At 40.4% G+C, this 21104-nt stretch overlaps 1 protein-coding gene across 1 annotated transcript in view; it reads right to left on the bottom strand.

Annotated features, from left to right (window-relative positions):
- ABCD2 (ATP binding cassette subfamily D member 2) overlaps positions 1-12543 on the bottom strand; it is a 47867-nt gene extending 35324 nt beyond the window's left edge. The window contains exons 1-4 of the mRNA XM_080619365.1: positions 11263-12543; positions 9710-9890; positions 5347-5468; positions 2030-2198 (exon numbers count right to left, since the gene is read on the bottom strand). Coding sequence (XP_080475491.1) covers positions 2030-2198; positions 5347-5468; positions 9710-9890; positions 11263-12171 — 1381 coding nt within the window. The 5' untranslated portion in view covers positions 12172-12543. The remainder of the gene's footprint in view (positions 1-2029; positions 2199-5346; positions 5469-9709; positions 9891-11262) is intronic.
- Between the last annotated feature and the right edge of the window lie 8561 nt (positions 12544-21104).

Here is a 21104-nt window from a genome sequence, read left to right as displayed (position 1 = left end):
GATTATGGGAAACAAGACAGTTTTGCTGTAAAAAATAATAATATTTGGATACAGTGCAGAAATTCTAGTTAAAATAAATCTATGAGAAAAAATATTAAGCTAAGTAAGTATTAGGTAAACTTAATTCTCATTTCATAACTTCATAGTGTTTGAATGCTTTTAAAGCATACTTATGTGTAATCAGAAATACAATTTGGCAGTATTTGTACAAGATGCACAAAATTCTATTTCAACTTTAAAATTTGGAATTAATAGATACACCATGTAAAAGGCAATAATATTATCTGTTAAAAACATTCTAGTTTCCATATTTTCACAATACTCTTATTGACAACAGTAAATGCAAGGCACAAAACAAATATCCCTCAGTTACATAAACTCATATTGGATCATTGTCCTGGTTTCAGCACCATGACAATGATCCAAAAGCAAGTAAGTAGTATGCATTCAAAGAGCCTTTGGGGAAGCTGAATATTAAGATTTTTATTTTCTAACAATGTGGACACATACACATATGTGAGCACGTGTACTTTTATCCACATACAAATCCACTTTGCAGGGATTTCTCAAGTATCAAGACCAAAAGACAATGGAACTTGTCACAGAAAGTGTGCAGCCTGTGGCCTAGATTCATCTGGCCTAAATTCTACTTAAGTCCATGTGCACGATGCTTGAGCTTGGCTGGCTGCCTCTGAGAGCCTACAACCACTCAGGAACAAATGCTAGTCACCACGACTTAGAAGGAATTCAGGCTGAATGAAATGAGTGACTGTAGTAGAATCAAGTCTTGGGAAAAGGCTGCAAAGAAAAAAGGAATGGGGTATATGTATACTAGACCCAAAGGGAACGTGAACAGCATGCTTACATAGCTGAACTGTACTGGGTTTTGTTTTCAAGTCAAATACAGTTCAGATATGCAAGCGTATCTAAAAAGAGCCCCCAGATTACTTTGTTGCTCCAGGAACAACAAACTTTGTTTCTTGTACATGACAAAATGTAACAGCTAGAAAATGCCATTTCTTTTAATGTCAGCCAATATTACCAAGACCTACAAGATTAAGACATCAGCTATTTCCACAGCTAACCACCATGCTGCAATCAGATTGTTTGTTATGGAGAACCTTTGAGAAATCTAAACTGAAGGGCAGCACTGTTGAAATTAATGAAAAAAGTTATTTCATAAAGAGCACTTTGGTGCCTTCAACTCTACTGAGGTTTAAGTTTTCAGAAGCCAAAAAGGAGGGAATGAGGTTTTTCAAAACCACAGAGGGAAGAAGCAGAAGGGATCTGTCGCGAAAATTAGGAAAAGCCCACTGCAAAAGCTGCCTTTAAGTACTTCACATCGAAGCTGGACACAAAGGAAGATAGAGGTGACACATAATGGAGCAAGATAAGAAATGGATGTATACAGAAAATGCTTTGGGGAGGGTGGAGACAAATAATAGCATCAGAAAGATACAGGACAGGGACAGTAAGGATAAGGTATGTATTAATCAGATCATTTGAGTGGTATGGGGAAGTGTAAAATTGTTAGACTTTCATTTTCGTTGAAAATTCCCACTTAATTATGAAAAAATGAGCAGTGGCTGATTTTTAGCCACTGAAAACAAAGTTGTACTTTTGTCACAAACTACTGAACCAGTGTGTCTTTCCCTCCTACCCCAAAGTAATGAGATGTTTGAAGACGAAGATCTTACAATCTCACTTTCTGACAAAAAAAAAAAATGAGGTGTCTGAGGAAAGCAGTCACTGTCCATGTAAGAATAATATCACCACCAATTACAGTATAGTTGAAATGCCTTTTTCACTGAAAGATTTACAGAAAACACTTGAGCAATTTTGTGTATTAGAGAAGCACTGCATAAACACAGTTACAAAAGAGCAGGAGGTTAAAATGGAAGGCAGCATGGTCTCTGGGGTATTAAGGCTGAGAGACTGATTTGCTGTAGAAACAAAATCTCTGTTCACCTCCTGTCCAGCTGCACCGGCCACACACACAGGAAAATGCACACAAATATGAGCTAATTACCTTTGATTTCTAAGGGCCCTTCAATGTGTAATTCTGCTTTATCTTCATTCTTACTGTTGTTTTCAGACTCTTGGATAACAGCATTTCTCCTGTAGATGCCTCTCTTCACCTCATCAAAGACTGAAAACATGTTGTAGACGCGGGCAGTGTAGCCTGCTAGCTCAGTAACCTGCGAAAGAGCAAATGCCTCATTTCAGTTATACTTCACAAATTCTGGAAATGAAATTTTTGGCCAAGGATTCATGGAAAACATTCCTAGCTATTCTGTGTTGACAATTCTCAAATGCTGTTCTGGAATGATCAATGATAAGTCTTTGGACACCTATTAATTTTCATTCCTTGAAATTCTGTGTTAACCCATTTGCCATTCAAAGCTCCTGCCAGCCTGCAGACAGAGTTTAAAGGGGACAGATTTCAGCCAATGTAAGCTATGATAGCTCTAGTAAACAAGGAGGTTGCAGGGGCTGCTCTTTTCCATGGATCAGTAGAGACTTCAAAAAGCAGAGAATATCTGTTAGCATATCTTAAAAAAGAGAGCCTATCATACATGAGAAAAACAAATCTCTGCATTTCCCAGAAAAATAAAGGTCCACAGAAGAAAAAAATGGCATCTATAATTATTTGTTTACTTCTCTGTATTCATGAAACCTTCTGTGAGGAAGATGTGCTTCTCTGTGTAAAGCACGGCATACCACAGCATCCTAATCTAAAATATGGTGCAAAAAAGAAATTACTCTTCAGTCAACTGCATGCTAGAGTACCCCAGCTACATCTGAGATGTCAGATTAGAACAGGGCATTTTTAAGGAGGTAAGGTCTCTTAAAAGGCTTTCTCCCCTTTATTTTTTGGTCCTTCTGTCACAACTTCCTCTTGGTAAAGACAGAAACAAGAGTTCTCTGGACGTGATAACTTCCTATTCATGGGCAGTGACACCATCAAGAGTTCCCACAGAACTGCCTCCATCCACTAGCAGGAAAGAATTAAACCCAGGCATCTTATTTATTATGCATTATTATGTGTTTATTATTTTTATCATGTATTATTAGATGTTCTTTAAAGGATGAATTTTTACACTAAATGCAGACAGCAAGACAAGAGGAGCAAGAAAACGAGTATAAGATTATAAAATCAGTAGGTTGCTGTGGTTAAACACATACAGCTCATGACTGAGTTCACCTGTAATGGCACACTTAATTCCAATATAAAATCCTAAATAAATTGCACTAGTTGTGCCAGATTCAGAAGTGAGTGCTGGTTCTGGCCACATGGTCATCACGCCACTGGAGGTTAACAAATATGAAACATATTGAAAAACTCAGTTAAAAAAGGGTAGTCACTCAATGCTTCAACTTCATCAGCTGTACACTGTTTTGCACTATTGGTAATTGCATTAACATCTGTGAAAAGTATTGAGCTAACACCACTTGAGGCAGTAGGAAGCACACAGGAGCTGTAACATTCTCCACACTGGAGTCTTCCTATCAATTTCAGCAGGACCTCATGCTAGGACTGAGTCCTTTGCACAGCATCAGCATTAGCATTTGATGGAGAGAATCCTGCATGTGGTGGACAAAACATGTACCACTGTGCCCCATAAGAAACATAACTTGTAATAAGTTTCTAAACCATGACACTACAAACTCACTTTGTCAAAACACTAAATATTACCACCTGCAAAGAAAAGTTGAGCCCACCTGATCTATATTCTGAATTACACTGACTGGAAGAAGGCTGCTTTGGTGGGTCAGGTGAGCAAGAACTGGAAATTCACTGCCATCTGAAGTGGATTGAAGTACACTGACCTTTGGAAACTGCACGAATCAAGAGGTACGAATGACAGTGTGCTAAAAGTACCACAGTGCCCCTTGAAGAGAAGTATATATGTAAAATTAAGATGGAAATTCACAGAACTGGTCTTTGATCTCATGCTGTCTGGATTAAAATCTCACTATGTGAGATTCTACATCTCACAAAGTGAATTTGTTCAGTTGTTTCTACTTCTTTGTGGGTATTCTTGTTTCCAAAATTAAAACCACAGTGTTTGCAAGTCCTCATGTACATTATATAAATTACTTCAATGTTGAAAATAAAACAGAAATTACATCACTGTATAATAGGTTATCTGGCAGTATCTTGAGAGCAGAGGCAAAGCAGCGAAACAGCTAAAGAAGCATAGGTCTAAATCACAGTCCATTAGAACTCCTTGGAAAAAATGACTCTGGCTTTGTGACAGTCCATATTTGAAGGTGCCAAACTACCCCTCCTCCTCCAATTTACAAAGTTGTAGCTATCATGGCTGGACTCCAAGTAACAGAATCCATAGTTTTTGATGAGCTGCCTAAGCTAATGTGTGCCTCCTTGCACTGCACTCGGAAAAGGAGTCACCACCAAAGGGACAAGCATAAACCAAATAACAAATGCATAAACAAGATTCAGAAAGAAATGTTGAGGATAATAACAGCACTGCCTCACTTTTCTTTTGCTTAACAGCCAGCACTGAGAGAAACCCCCAGCAGAGACCACAGATGAAAGCCCAGCGTTACTGCCATTTGGGTAAGGACCTGAAACAACATCTCTGATGTTCCAGATTAACCCCTTGTACTTACAGGCTATTTGCTGTCCCAAGGTGGATTTTATTTTTTTGCTGAAATTTCTCTGCTTTCCAAAATTACTTACAGTTTACGAGGTTCACAGAATACTGAACAGTTTATATGGCCAGAAATAAGTATTCAATTCTCTTTTTGTTTCATACAAAACATAACTGGAACAGGTTGCCCAGAGAGGTGGTAGATGCCCCATCCCTGGTAACATTCAAGGTCAGGTTGGACCCAGCTGAGCGACCTCATCTAGTGGAAGATATCCCTGCTCATTGCAGAGAGGTTTGGAACTAGGTGATATTTAAAGGCCCCTTCCAACCCAAACCATTCTGTGATTCTGTGACACTTCCAACAGAAGATTACCCAAACATTGCAGGCAGACAGTCTGAATTCAGGTCTGTGCTCCAGAGGAGGAATTTGAACCTTTATCATTCACATTCCAGGAACTTCTATTGCTCTCTGATGGCATCTGAACACAGGTATTAAACATGACACTTACATGTTGCACCATGCTGGCAGCTGTGCACTTTAGACTTTTTGTCAACTTAGCTCTAACGATCAAACTGTCAGTTCAAAGATCTCCATGGATTTAATTGCAATGGAATTTGCCTTTAAAAACAGCAAATTCTATTGGGTTGTTTTACATTCTGTATTAAATGTAAATTCTTTTTTACTTATTTTTTTTCCTCTTCTCTTTGATGTCTGACAGTTGTACAGTACCTCTTTGTATGAAGACATAATTCTTTCAATAGCATCTGCTGCAGAGACCAGCAAGTTTCGGGATGTAGTAAAAGCTTCTGTTCTTTCACTAACCATTGCCTGTTTCTGGCCATCTTCCAATTCTGAAAGTAAAAAAAGTTTTCTGTTAAAATATTAATTTTAAAATTATCTCTACAAATAAAATTATGATTCGAATGTGAGCCAGCATAGAGCAGCTTTTCAATTAAGAAAAGGTTATCTCTACAAAGACAACCTTTCAAAAAGAATTGGTGAATGTAACTAGCATAGATAGCTTAGTTACAAAGAATAAGTGGGAGGATGTGCAATGCATCTTCTTATGCAAAACATCTAATCCTTTTATAATACTTGTCTACCTAGATAATTTTCTTTTTAATATATCATTATTCAACCTGAATTTTTCAAAATAAGAGAAAAGTGAAACCTAAGCAATGATCTAAAGAAGATTTTTTGACTATTTTCACCATTATTCATTTTCAGCCTTACTTATTTACTGACTTCACCTAAAAGGAAACACTCATACTGATGGAGATTTGGCAACATGATTATATTTCTATAACAAGCAATAAGCTCTTTTATTATCAAAGGCATGGTTTAAGTGGGATACCTCTCTCCCACAACACAGTTTCTCTTCTCATCTGACCCTAGAACAAAGTTATGATGGTTTGTTTATGACATTGTATCCTATTAGCAAGAAAACTCTCGGTTTAAAGAAAGGAGCTGTCCCATAAGAACATGTCAGCAGCATCAGAGAAGCAGAAAAGAACAGAAATTATAGAAGATACATGTGAAATAAATACATTTGCATTTAACATATATATATGTACTCTTGGTACCATGCGACCTACAGATTTGTACAACATAGCCAACTTGCAAGGTTTGCTTCTTGAACTAATCAAGATTTAGAAATAAGTGGCTGAATACTTTAAGACTGAATGTTGTTTAAGTGTTAATAGTTGCATCTACAAAAACGAAGAAAACAATGTGTAGTAAACAACTCTTACAGACTTTTCACATGCAATATTCAAAATGAAAGGTCCCAAGGGTCTTCTGCATCACATGACTTCAGAGATATCTTTATATATTGCTCAAGTCTATTGCAGAACAGGGTCTGGATATTTTTTTTTCTTAAGTTTGTAAAGGTTTTTTAAGTTTTTGAGTTTTTTTTTTTTACACTAAGTTGTTGCTAGGCACCAGGCTAGGCAAGGAAATAAGTGGTTCCAGTGTTGCACCTCCTGTATTATATATTAACATCCTCTGTGATGTTGGCACAGTGCTGATGGTTAAGAAAAGCTATGAGGAATTCCCTGCAGGTGTAAAGCAATCATAAATTTTATGGGTTAGATCGTGCAATGCAAGAGGATAGGAAACAGTATTTTTTTATTTGGTGAGTGACTCCCTCAACAACCTGACAAGATTAGAGTCTAGAAATCTACATGCAGTACCAAAGCCAGATGTATCTGTATTATTTAAATCTAAATGCTATACTGTTTTCAGTTACACACCCATAAAGGTAGCCCTCCATAATTACATCTGAATTGCTGAACTATACTATGGATAATTTAGGAAAAGCTTTTTTATAAAAAAAAAAAAAAAATTCTTACATCATGTTACTTTTTCTGGCCTCATATGGGGTTTTTTACAACAATTTTAATGAATTGACTCTACATCAGTACACTGTCAACTGGTTGTATGCAATCTAGCCACCCGAGACACAATGAGAGATGTGAGTTAAAAAACAAAACAAGAAAAGACAGAAAGCCTTTTGCAAAGAGATTACAAAATCCTTGCTCGTGCAGTTCCCACTTATTTTAAAAAAATCATTTCCAATCCAAGAAGAATAAAGCTAGTGAATAGAGAGAATTCAGGTAATTCATTAGTAAAAACCAAATTGAAATTTGTTTATTACTTCTCAGAGAAGCAGATTTTGCTGATCTTTCGATGGTTTCATCTTCTGATGAACCACCACAGTTAAATCCTTTGGAATCAGGTATGGTTTAACTACACTAAAGCAGCATTCCTCCTGTACGTAAATGCAGAATTTACTGAGGGCTGCTTCCAGCACCCAGGCTAGCTCATCTAGCAAGAGTTTAGCGAACTCTACAAACTACTTCCTCAGTCATTTTAGGGGTATTTGAAAAATTAAAATTACATAGAATTTATGAGGATTTCACTGTTCCAAAGCATAAGCTGTTATATTATATGCCTGCTCCACCAAGATTACTTTTCTTTAACTTATCCAAAACATATTTCATATGGCTGGCCTCCTGTGTTTGAAGAAGTGGTGCATTTTAACAGGGCAGACAGACTGTCTCCATCTCATACAGAATCTAATATTTCCCTTTTCATCTTCATTTATGTAATTGATAGTCATACTTGTTTTATAAACAAAGATAAGTGTTCACCGTGCCTAGAGAAATCAAAGTCTTGCTTCCAAAAATAGTTACTTTCGACAAACTTATGAGAGACACGTTTGGAACACCAATGGTTTAATAAAACAAGAATGAGAAATGCTATCAAATGTGAATCTTGGCCTTGCTAGTTCATTTCTTCCCTGAAATACGTAACACAATTAGCAAATTTCAGTCAGAAATATCACTGTCATTTCTTTTTATTGCAGGATTATTCTTTCTTTTTCCTCTGTTGAAATGTACAAAACCTACTACTTTACACCTTTTATCTCCAGTCATGGTACCAGTTTTTTGCATATTCCTGGTGATTTATCCTAAAGTAACAAATCCACCACCTCTTCCTTCAGATATGAACATACTTGCATCTGATCTGCTGAGGCACAAAGCACTGTTTTCCCATTCAGGCCAACGGTAAGTTCAGGTCTGCTTGATTCTTTGAATACCTGTTATACTTTGAACTGGTCTTGACAATGTTGATTTTTCAGTATTATGTTTGTGATCCATGCCTCAGGACTCTGTAATAATCCCCCTGCTTTAACAGTTTAGGTTTGTGGTGGCAAAAATTCTTCTGCTTTACCACATGAGCCATCGCTGCGTCTTGCTTTTCTCCCACATTTGAAAAGTATTTCTCAAAAGAATACTCATGAGTAACAGGAATGTTATCTAGTTTAGCATGAATACATGTCTTTTTTTTATTCATGCTGGAATACCAAGAAGATATTTACAGTTGTGGTTAAACGATCTTTTTCTTGACTGTACTCATTCCTGTCTTAGCAGAAAGACTCTTATCACTTTTTCTGTTGTGCTGATAACCTTCATGGTGAAGTGAAATGGCTCTGTACAAGCTCTTCTGTTTGGAACAGGACCTCCTGATATGGTGAAATGGCCTTGTACAAACTCTTCTGTTTGGAATAGGACCTCCTACTTTAAAGCTGTTACCAGGAAGCCAGCCAGGGTTCTGATACAGTACTCTCCTGATCCACATGCTGGGCAGTGGCTCAGACAGCTGAACACCACCCGCGTACCAACACAATAGCAGGTAAGCTAAACCATGTGGCAGCTGCAGGGTGTCATCCTATAGATCAAACCAAGCTTGTCCAGTAGGACAACCCTGATTTGGAATATAACTACCAAGATCTGCACAGAAAAGAATTCACTTTTTCCTGATTAAATATATCCCACTTTGAAATGACCCTTCTACACACATTGTAGGATCCATACTTAAAGAATTGTATGGAATTTGTAACATATTGTATGGTTGTAATTGGGCATAAGGAAGCCCGTTGAGGCAAACTTCCCCACTTACTTTCACTACGCCTCTTTAATTAACTTTATTTCTGCTCTCTCCCTCTCATTCTTATCTATAGCATCCACAATAACAACACTACTTGAGCCTCGTTTCACTTCCTGGAAAGTTGTGATAGGATGTCAAATATCATACCATCCAAGCCTGGAATCTGAATATTGCTTTCTCTTCTCCCAGCAAGTCAGGGAAAAACAGCGGTTCCTAACAGCTCAACACTTAAGAGAATAATTATTTATAATTACACTACGGTTTATGGAAGGAGGAGATAAGCAGTACAGGGAAGTTAACAGTATCATTTTATAAGGTAGCAGGAGACGCTGCAAAAATCAGCCTGCCATCCCAACAGTGGCTAGTAAAAAGAACCTGCAATTATCACAATCTCATACGCCATAAGGATCCTTTAAGTCCTGAATTCATGCTGTTTATCAGGTTTATGTTCAAAATTGGACCTTTTGTTTGGCTCTTCCCTCAGCTGACTTGCTGTGCTTGAAAGTTACACACAAGACATGGACACTGTAACAAAGTCTGCGAAAAATAAATAAATATGAAGAGCATTCAGGGGAAATAAAGTCTTTTGTGGACGTAAATTTAAAGAAATGTTTAGAAATTAAGTGAAAAATGGTATTACCGCCATCTGCAAATCCTGTTGCGGTGATGATGGGCACAGCGACCATAATCATACCACAGCTACTCCAAACATACTTCATCAGGAACTGCTCTAACATGATGTACCATAAACGTTTGGACAAAATGAGATTCATTTGATCAGCCAAAGCTTTGTAGCTTTTTTGCAGTTGTTTCATTTCTACCTACAGTTAAAACAAAACAGAGCAATTGATAAAATGCAAGTAAGATGTACATGTCATAGAATACATGTTCACACACTGCAGGAAATAACTGGGTACCCAGAGCTGAGACTTCTGAGCCACATTTGCTATTTTCACAATGCTGCAGTCTCACAGCAAAAGTGCAACAGCTTTACGGAAGTCAGTGGATCTGCTTCTTATTTATGCCATCGTCCCTTGATAGAACATTGGCAGGTTTTCAGCTCTTTAAAGATCTCTGACATATACACAAGAATGACATACAAGACAGTCACAACAGCTGATTCTAACAACCAAAATAAGATTGATTCCACATCCTTTTAAGAAAGCTGCAGCTGTAGAGTTTCACAGCAAATGAAACTCCTCATATTGGAAAGCGTTTGGGGATCAATTATCTCCAATGACTTAAAGTTGCAGAGCTGATTCCTGAAATACAACACTGCTTGTTTTTGTAAGCAGTCTGGAGGAAGAGAGAACTATCCCAAGAGGTTTAACAAATCAAAGACAGATGCAAGCCACTATGATATACTGCATTCAGTTCAAGCCAGTATATGTAGGAATTGGGAGAAAAAAAATGTTTAATTTAGCTGCACTTAAAACATGACTATAGGCAGCTTTTAAGAACAACTGCTTCTACCAAAATAAACCATTTACATTATATAACCACTGCTTGGACTGAAAGAGTAATTCGTCAGGCTGCTTTCCAGCTTCCATTTTCACCTTACATGAAACAACTTGGTTTTCTAAATCGTGTTTGAAAGGTGTTACAGCCAAAATGAACTTCTAATAAAAATATGAAGAGTTCCTTAATAAGGCAGCTTTAAAACTAGCTATTAGTTTATGTAACTGTGACTGCTAGAGTACTGTACTTAAGCTATTTTAAGACTCTGATGACTGCATCTTTGCTTAGCTATGTAGAAGAGTGTCAAAGGTTGTAGTGCTCCCTGTACTATCACCAAGTTTTCCTCTAGACTTTCTGGTGTGCCCTGGTTGCTATTTCTGCAGCATTAAATCTGGTAGTTCATAAACATGGGTGAAAAAAACTAAAACAACAAAGCCTGGAAAAGTTAAGCAGAATGGACTGGGTGGGGAAAAACAGCTGAGATTAGCTCTCCAGAAAAGAAAAAGATACAGCTGCAAAACAGGAACACTGTCAGAGCACAAGGGAACTATGGTCTGCTCCCCTCAGATACCGCCTGTGAGACAGCATTTTCCTAAGAAATGGGAAGTGCTTGCTGTAAACAGGTTTAAATGTCAGAGGGGCACAAAGTGCTCAGGGAAGGCAGCAGGGGAAGCATGGGTCAGCTCCGGCACTGCAGGACTGACCCCAATATCCTCCTAGTTCTCTCCTTCTTACCTTGTGCCCTCGATAAAAGGCGATCTCTTCCACGTTGGCAATGATGCGTGAATGCATGAAGCGCAGATAGCCCTTCTTGTGAGCCTCCTCAGCCACCAGCTTACCAAACTTGGGCGAGCAGGCTTTGAGCACACGGGCCGTAGCATAGACGACAAGCCCAGCCAGGACTGTGGGCCCGATGGGGTTAGCCCCCCGGGACCGCGCTGTGCGGATGAGAGTGTAGGAGGTGAGCACGACGTCCAGGATGGGCTTGGTGAGGTTGGAGTAGAGATGTGCCACAGATTGTGAGAACATCATGATGTCCTCGGTGAGGGACTGGTCAGGGTTGGCCAGCCGCCCATCCATGCTGATCACTCTGTAGTAAGTCTGGTTGGCAAAGTAGGTCTCATAGGCGTGATCCACTAGGCGCGTGCGGAAGGCAAGGGCCAGCTTGCACTCCAGGTATCGTATGGTGCTGTTCACGAAAGTGGCTGGGATTGCAATTATCAGCCATTTGATTAACTTGAAGACGAAGCTCCTGGGCTTTTTTTCCACGATGCTCTTCACGATCTTCCCATCGAGGGCAGCCACATAGATGGAGAGGAAGGTCCTGGAAACCAGAGCGACCGAGTGGAGGCAGAGCAAGCCCAGCTCGGAGCTCACCAGTTTTGGGAAGAACAGTCTGCGAAGTTCCAGCAGCTGCTGGAAGAATTCTGCGTCCACTGCCGGGGAGGCTTTCTCCCGGCCCATTTCAGCCCGGCTGGCAGCCTCTGGGCCGCCCTCGCAGCCCGCCCGCTTCATGCGCCTGCGGATGATGGGGTAGAGGACCTTGAGCCCATATGCTGCGGCCACCAGGCATGCAGCCCTCTTCGCAGCGCTGGTCCTGTTCCATTGCACCCGCCGGGCCGCCGCATGCAGCATGTGGGTCATCCTGCCCCGCCGCAGGCACCGCTCCGCGCCGGTCCTACCGGGGGCGGCTCACGCCCAGCGGGAGTGTCGGCCCCGCCGCGTCTTCATCAGGCTGCCGGCGTCCCCGGCTGGCCGCCACCCGCCCTGCCGTGACAGATGCCGAATGAGCCCTGCCTCCCAGGGGCGATGGGAGCCTTCAAAGCGCGGCGCGTTGCACAACGCAGCCCGGCGCCGCGCCGCCCGCCCCGCCGACCACCATTGGCTGCGCCGCGCGGGGCGGCACCGGCAGCGGCCCGGCTCCCCGCGCCCCTGCCCCCGCCGCTCGATCAGGGCCTGGCCCCGGCCGCAGCAGCGCGGTTTCTCCGGCACTCGGCCCCGGGTTCACAGCGGGTTCCCCGGAGCGCGGCCCAGCTGCACCGTTGATCGCCCGGAGCTCGTCCCGGTACCACCCCGGCTCGCCTCTGGCTGCCGCCGGCCCTTTCCTTCCGCCTGCCCTGCGGAGCAGGCACCGCCTCCAGTCCTGGCCCCGCCAGCGGCGCGGGGGGGCACGGGGGGCCGCGAGGACGGGGTGAGCTGAGGCCTTGCGGCAGCTCCGTCACCCGCCTGAGCCCTCCCGCGGGGCGGGGGGGGTAACGTGGCCGCCAGTGGTGGTCAGTGGGGTACTCGGGGCGAGGGCAGCCTGGGCCGGCGCCGGGGGGCAGCCTTTGCGGGGCGGCTACGGCAGGGCCCCACGGCACGGCGCCTCCGGGGTAGCGCTGTGTAAACACGCGTAATTTATTTCCTGTTCTCTCGTCAAAAGGAAACCGGTATTGTGCTCCTGAAGCATTATTAGACAAAAACAAGCTCGACCGAGTCGCACGGCCCCTGCGGCAAAACCAGGCTAAATTTGCACAAAGGAATTAACTGTAAAGGCAGTTGTCTTGCTGCTTTAATTTTCTCTTTTCCGAATTTATTATTTCTTCATTGGTGCGGAAAAGGTACTGTATTTGAAATTGCAGGGGGAAGAGCAGAGTTCTTAAAAATACCTTGGATACACTTTGAAAATGAAGTAGTTAGGTTACGGTATCAGCTGGCACATCATAGAGCCTTAGTTTAGGGTGTATGTGTAAAAGCAGGTTTGAAGAATGTGCTAATAGGCATTTCCAGGGGTGCTGAGGAGTCCAGCCTTCTCCATGGAGAGTGAAGCCACATGCCTCACTGCAACTTGGCATTCGCGGAGTTAAGTCACATTACTGCTACAAAACGGCTGTCTTCGGACAGAGTGTAGTGATGGTTTAGATAGCCGCATCAGCTTCAGGATGAGGAAATAATATATTTGATTTGAGAGGGCTTTGCCTCTAAAAATCAGGCACCACTTAGCAAAACATCCAGGTGCCTTCCAAAAAGCTCAGTGAGCCAAGATCAACAAAACGTGACCAAGTAAGGTCTAATTCTCACTTTTTCCAAGGAGGTTGCACAAATTGTGTCCACAGTGAGCTCAGCAGTTGAATAGAGAAGATGTGGGGTAATCTTGGAGCTTATTAACCTTTGCCAGTGAGGACAGGCTAGAGATCTGGATAGAGGTCCTTCTAGTTCGGGGCGCTTTTTTAACGCACAACTCTAAAGCTAGGAAAATGTTGTCAAAATCTGGATGTTAGCAGTACAGCTAACATTCACTTTGCAGGCAGGCCTGGATTAAAGGCATATTATTTTGTCAATAAAATAGAAAGGTTTTTCAGCACACAAAGACACTGACAAGATACACTGGCTAAGAAATTGCTTTGCCAAGGGTTTGTTTGTCATGATCTCCAATTGGATACTTCCCATTCTGGCTTGTGTGTATCACAGCATGCTCTTAGATTTTGCCAAACCACAGTTATTTTCAATATTCCATTACTGTAGCATTTTCTTACCAAGGGGAAAGTTCACAGACCTCTTTCGGTTCTGCATATCTGCTGACCTTTCGCTTCACAAGATACAGAGGACTGAAGCTTTTGGTGACTTGGTGGTAAGCACAGATGTACACCCCACAGACAGATCTGTGGGAACATTTAAGTAAAGTATGTGCAGTGTTTCAGTCAATAAAAGCAAGACATTTTCTTCTTTTGAAAGCATGGAGAAAAGCCTAAACTGTTGTTTTCACCCTTTCTTCTGTTCTTGCTGCCTTGAGGGTTTTGTTCTCCCACAGTCCAGGGCTGTAATCCATGCACAAACTCTTTATGGAACATGAGGTGGTAGGTTTTTATATTTTTTAGTGGTGAAGGTAGCAATTTTGCTACACTTAGTCAAAATAAAATTTCTCAGTATTACTTGAAAAAATAATTACCAAAGTTGCAGTAATACTCGTGCAGCATTTAGTGCTCTGTTGTCTCCACAATGTCTACTGACTTAGTTTTAAAAACTTTGTAAGATAAGTGCAATCAGAAGTTTGAGTAACTGAGGCTGTGGGGTTGGGGAGATGTTAGTATTAGAACCAGAGTATTTTGGGGTTTATTCTCTTAAAGAGAAACAGATACTTTTCTTTTAGTGCCAAGTGATTATTTTTTTATTATTATTACATGGTTAGTTTTATTCAAACATAGAAATAACTTGTGCATATTTTCTGAATATAAGCACCCGTAACTGAGGAGGAAGAGTAAAGAGGAGCTTATCCTTGTTTTATAATTATTTAATATTCTGTAATAATTTTTCAGTATTGTAAGTCACTATTCCAGCAGAAAAAAATGCCATTCTTCTTTTCCCAACAAAAAAAAATAAAATTGTTTGTTATCCAAATGGTGCTTCTGTCATGACTAAAGTAACAGAATCGCTGTCTATAGAAATGATTTCTGCCGAGATACAACTACAAAGCAGAAATGGAAACAATGAATACCAGACTGACTAAACTCCATGAATGTTTGAACATGAAGGAACTGGAGTGTAATCATGGCAATGCTGATGCCTCTTTTTGCTCTTCTATTTTATGCCTACTGCCTCCCACTCCAGCACTTTGTCCTTGATGACTGTGACTTCATTGGAAATGATTGATAGTGGAATTGGAACCTGCAGATTATTATGTGAAAGGTATCCGTTAGCCTTGCTCAGTGATAATTTTTTGTTTGAAAAAAGAAAACGTGCAATTTCTGAAGCAAAAGGCCTTTTACGCAGTGTCTTACATGCTCCTAACACAGTGTCCAGTGGCTGTAGCATCACTCTTTGCAGTCAGCTGGAATTTCCTTGCTGCTTGTGGAGTTACCCACTGTGCCATAAAGACATACAATATAAAAAATAAAGGTACTGAGAAGTAGATATAAATGATGCATTTTGTATCATCACTATTTGGGGTATTTAACGTTTAGATACTTATAGATCATGCATAAAGTACATAGCTGCTTATATGTGGATGAAGTATATGTGAAACATAAGAATCCACACTGTGACAGTTATTTTCAATTACATACTAATACTGAACTATAATTTCTGAAATATGTACTGTAATATGGTGAGCTAGGAATGTCTGTTTTTTTCTGGTATTTTGAACTGTATGTTTACATACAGGAATAGTAGGACTCTGAGCCAGATTCAGCAGAGGGAGATCATACAAGCCGTTATTCAAGTAAATACCTTACTCTGAAATACGTCTGAAGTTTCTGTTGGCGTTAATATCATCACTTACATAAGAATTAGTTTGCAACATCAAGGCAAGCCAATGACAAATTAAACCTTTTCATCAGAAAAGAGTGGTAAGATACCTGACCTTTGATTTCAAATTTGTAGCAGCAGAAATTTTCTGCTTATTCTGGCTGTTATGAAGAAGCTGTTGTCTATAGTCACATGCCTCTGTAGAATATCCAGACACTGTAAGTTGTTTAGGATCTGGAGATGTAAGCCGAGCAAGAAGCTGCAATTTTAACGTGGCACATGTGGAGGCTTGTTGAGGAAGGGTCGCTGTGGTGAGACTGGCCTGAGCCTATCAAGCAGCTGGTTCCAACTGTTCTGATCGTAATGAGACTCTATGCTACCCAGGTGGGTAGATGGGATGATCCTGTTCTCTTGTTTGGCTTCTGAGCATAGGCACCACAGAGATGGCGTGAATGGGGGGTGTGTGTGTGTGTGTGTGATCTTTCACCAGTCATCCATTTCCCCTTACTCTGTTTTAGGGAGATACACATTTACTGCTGTAAGTTTGAAGCCTTCATGACTTGTAGGCTATGAAAATTTACCCATGAGGGATTTGAGTAATATGGCTGGTGGGAAAATCAATAACAAACTGATAACAAACAGTTCTGAGAACAGTGATTCTACAGAGAATACTGTTCTAGAAAGAAATGTAAACAAGTTGTTTCCCCTTTACAGAGAGAGAGGGAGAGGGAAAAGGCCAAGGATAGAGAAGGTCGGTGTTAGCTGCTCCAACCACAGCAAGCTGTTGACTAATGATCTCAGAAAGAGAATTACACTTTCCATATTTAGGCTTTAATACTTAAAACCTTTCATATCTGGATTTTTTTTTAAATTTCTCTTTCTAAATCTATTTCTTATTGCATACAGATAACTCAGCTGAGCGCAGCAATTCTGGAAAAAATACAGTTGTCTGGTTTATGCCTGCAGAAGTCTCAAATATGTTACTTTTGTTTTTTAGTTTCTGTGAAGGTTTCTATTCTCAGATCATTTGAAGAAAATGCTAATATTACTTTATTAATCCTTTTCTCAAGTGAATTGGAAACACTTAAGCAAGCTACATGCCAAGTGCAGTAGTACAGGTATAAGTGGTAAGATCACGTAGCTGGTATCAATAAGCAATGGTTATGTTGGCACTGCTTGCAGCAGAGCCAGTGTTGTACTCAGAAAAAGCGCAGGCAGGAATGAATCCACTAAAATAATCCATCCTACTCCTTCACCCCAAATATGAGATCTGCTGCCATCCTTTTGTCATGCTTCAAGAATTTATTTGACGGTTTGCAGCTGGTAGGTATGACAACAAAAAGATTGACTACTGCAATTTATTCATTAACTCTTATTTGGGAGACTTCTAAGTATTAAGAATAAGCAAACTGGTTCAGGCCAGTGCTCCACTGAGCACAGTAGTCTGTCTCTAACAATAGCTCTAAGCAAATATCCAAGGAAGAAAAAGAATTGCAATTACATTTGATGCTACCTCCCAACCTCTGGCCATTTTCAGCTGTGAGAATTTCATGAGACTGAGAGGTTTTGCTGTGAAACATTCCAGTCTTCCAAGTACTTTACTTGTCCAAGGCTTTCAAGCCTTTCTTGAAATCATGTAAACTTACACAAATAATAACCTGATGATTTACCTTTGGCTTGCTGTTTTCCACATTCTTTTTGGCCTGTCTAATTGTATTTTTATGTTTAAAAACATGTTCCTTTCTGTTATCTTTGAATGCAGTGTAGCTTTTTGCTATAGTTCAGACTGTTTCTGCTTCAAGTCTGGTATCCTTCAGCTTTCTTCTAGCCACATGTAAGCATTTAATTCTTTGAGTCTCCTCTCTTGCTTTGTTTTTAACAAGCCTCGCTATTTTCCCTTACTGGAGTTTAGCACCACAGAGGATTATTTGGTCTTTGTAGCTCTTTGCAGAAATACTGTTTTTAAAAAGTGGTAATTCCAGTGTGAGATGTGCATTGTTCTCTGTCAAGCTTGAGGGCTTATTCTGTAAAAAAATAATTCCGTCTAAACAAATGCCACCTAAGAATGGCATCTGCTTCATATAGCAATATGTCAATAAACTGTTGTCAATGGTACTGTCCTGGCTGGTGGTTTGACAGGTAGAGCTAATCCCATGTTTTTCTCAACTGGGCTTTAAGTTTCAACCACGTAGATCATGTGCCTCTCCCTGAGGTGGCTGGTTTGCTGTGTTTGGAAACAATTTATCCTCTCTACAGTCTAGTCTTCCAGCTAATGGCATCATCTCTTTCCGTTTATGCTCGCTCTTAACTCCTTCAGACCTCATGTAATGAATCCCGCTCAGCAAGGAGCACATACCAGGAAAAACAACCACAAAAGGTGGTATCTTACCACACTGTTTCCAACACATCAGGAGCAAAACTGACCTATTGAATGCATTGTCATTGATTTCAACATATGTTGTAGGTATTTAAACTAGGGGTTCATACCAAATGAATGCTAATCATCTGATAGAGCAATTTTTCTAATCTAATACTGATGCCTTGTACGTAAACATAAGGAAGCCTGCTGAGTTTTTCTTTAGCTGTTTGGCTGAAGATTATTTTTTTGTGGTGAAATATAAAAATCTTTGGGCTTTCTGAAATTTCGAGAATTCTTCGAACTGATGCCCTTAGGGTAAATAGAAAAAAGAACTCTGCCCTTTAAAGGTGAATGGGGAAAGGACTTTTCATTAAATTAACTGAAAGAGTTCTGTCTTTTAAGGGGAGCTACTTTTTAAACGCAAAACTTTGCTTTTAAAGAAAGTTTTGTCTCTTGTTTTAAACCTCCTCAGACTCTATCATGACTTTGCAGTATCACAGCTGTCTTTTAAAAAGAACTCTTTTAGGGTGAAACCACCAACCAGGTATATAACACCATAAGGATAGTATTACTTTATTTCTCTATAAGCTGGTCTCTCAAGGAAGGGAATGGGCAGAGGAGCATTGACTGGAAGAACACCATGCAACTCTAAATGGAGTTTAAGTATTGTGTTTGCCAAACAAAAGCTTTCATTTGGAACAGACTTGGTTTTTTTCAGTCACGCATTCCTAGCATTAGATAATTAGGTCAGTATTTAGGCAACTAAATAAGTGTATCCTGGCATTTAAAAGTACTAGATATTCCCACCCTGATAGAGGATTGAAAGAATTTCAGTTACTCTGAAGTTTTTGGTTTTTACTACACATTCATCTGTTTGACAATCCCTTTCTTTGTTCTAATGAGCATTAGAGGAGGACACTTGCTGTGAAGTGGAAGATTCATAAAGAAACATGAGAGCCATTTGCAGTTAGTTCTACGAAATTGCTTGGAAATACATCTTCTCTCTCTTTCTCTCTCACTGTCTCCAGTGAGTATACGACTTTACACAAGCAGTGCACATTTACTCGAGGGAAAGACTGTCCTGCTTACAGAAAGAAGGGTGTTCAAAACCCTAGAGTACAATAATGCTGCAGACAGTGGCACACTCTTTCACTTCATGCAGTTTCAGCTATCAGACTTAGCTGCTTCCTCTCTGGGTGTTGGGAAATATAGTAGGAACCTAACTTAGGTGCTCTGAGTCACCCATCGGAAGACTCTTCTCTCTCTGATTATATAGGAGTTCTGTGAGGACTTACTCAAAGTTGGGTGCCAACAGTTGCATGATCAGTGTGTTAACACTAGGCTTCCTGGAGGAATGGGGTTATGTCAGATAGATAGTAACACTGCTGGGGACTGTTCTGCTATGTCATTTGTATCTAGAGGTGATTTCATAAAGAAAAAGCATTTTGGAGGGGAAAACTCAAGTGCTGAGGGTTGGAAAGCTGTTCTGAAGAAGAGCCTGTATAATACTTTCTTAACAAAGGGACATGAGACGTAGTTATTCTGATGAATAAAGATTTCTTATATTGAAAAAAAGAATTAGTTGAAGCTGCCACGTCACATCACTTTTCCTGGATTCTACAAACTACCAGATTCAATGAATCAAACACAAAGAAAAGTACAGTGTTTTCCTTTAAATCCAGATAATGCTGTGCAAGAGTAAGAGTAAGGATGGTACAGAAAATATCATGTTAGAAAAACAAAAGGGATTTGATGATGTCATTCTTCAAACTGCCTCTTAGGCATAGTATTAACAAGTTAAACATTTACACTAGGTGGAAATGCAAACAAAATAAAGAGAATTATTTCAAGTGATGACATTAGTTAAATAATCTTTCAGTTTGATGTCTGTCATATTAACTGGAGAGGGACACACACTTAAAATAGATATATTTTACTATGAAGATTTTAATCTAGTGTTACTACAAGAAGGAGTTATGTGTACTAATCAGAAATACCAGAGATATCTCAATGGTAAAACATTCTGGCCAATAAGTTTATTCAGTTTAATTGGTGATATTTTAGAGAAGCAGATCTTTTCACTTCTATAATCTCTTAGCTGTGGATTCTGTAAACACACTAGCAAAATTAAACATAATAGAAAAAAAGACCCAATTAAAAAAAACAAGACCTAGGGTAGTTTTTAATATTGTGCTTGTAACATCTGATCTGAGCACTCTTCAGGTTGTTGTACTAATAGCAATCAATATTAGCACCCTGGAAAATGTTAGGCTAAAGATAACTCAGTAAAGAAACAGCACAGGAAAAGATTAATGTAGAATTTTAATGATTAGTTTGCAAATGGGTGCCTTCACTTGCTGAAACAATGGCAGTGTCCAAAGGAGTAAGGGGAGCTGAGGTGCCCCAGGAGCACAGGGAGCACCCGTAACTCTGCATCCCTCCTCAAGGGTTTGTCTCTAGTTATACACAAAAGCTCATCAGGAAGCTCCAAAAGCAACAATGCATATTAGAAACTTCTCACTGAACTGAAATACTGAAATACCTGAGAAAGAGCAGGATGGTGAAGAAGATGCTTCTTGCTTGCCCTAAAAATTATAGAATCATAGAATAGTTAGGGTTGGAAAGGACCTTAAGATCATCCAGTTCCAACCCCCCTGCCATGGGCAGGGACACCCCACACTAAACCATGTCACCCAAGGCCTCATCCAACCCAGCCCTGAACACCGCCAAGAATGGAGCATTCACAACCTCCCTGGGCAACCCATTCCAGTGCCTCACCACCCTAACAGTAAAGAATTTCTTCCTTAGATCCAATCTAAACTTCCCCTGTTTAAGTTTGAACCCATTACCCCTTGTCCTGTCACTACAGTCCCTGAGGAATAGTCCATCCCCAGCATCCTTGTAGGCCCCCTTCAGATACTGGAAGGCTGCTATGAGGTCTCCACGCAGCCTTCTCTTCTCCAGGATGAACAGCCCCAACTTTCTCAGCCTCTCT

Source organism: Psittacula echo (genome assembly GCF_963264785.1).
Source record: "Psittacula echo genome assembly, chromosome: 1".
In the NCBI taxonomy this organism is placed as follows: domain Eukaryota; kingdom Metazoa; phylum Chordata; class Aves; order Psittaciformes; family Psittacidae; genus Psittacula; species Psittacula echo.
The sequence above is the reverse complement of the archived record's forward strand: the minus strand, read 5'-3'. Positions and strand labels throughout refer to the sequence as shown.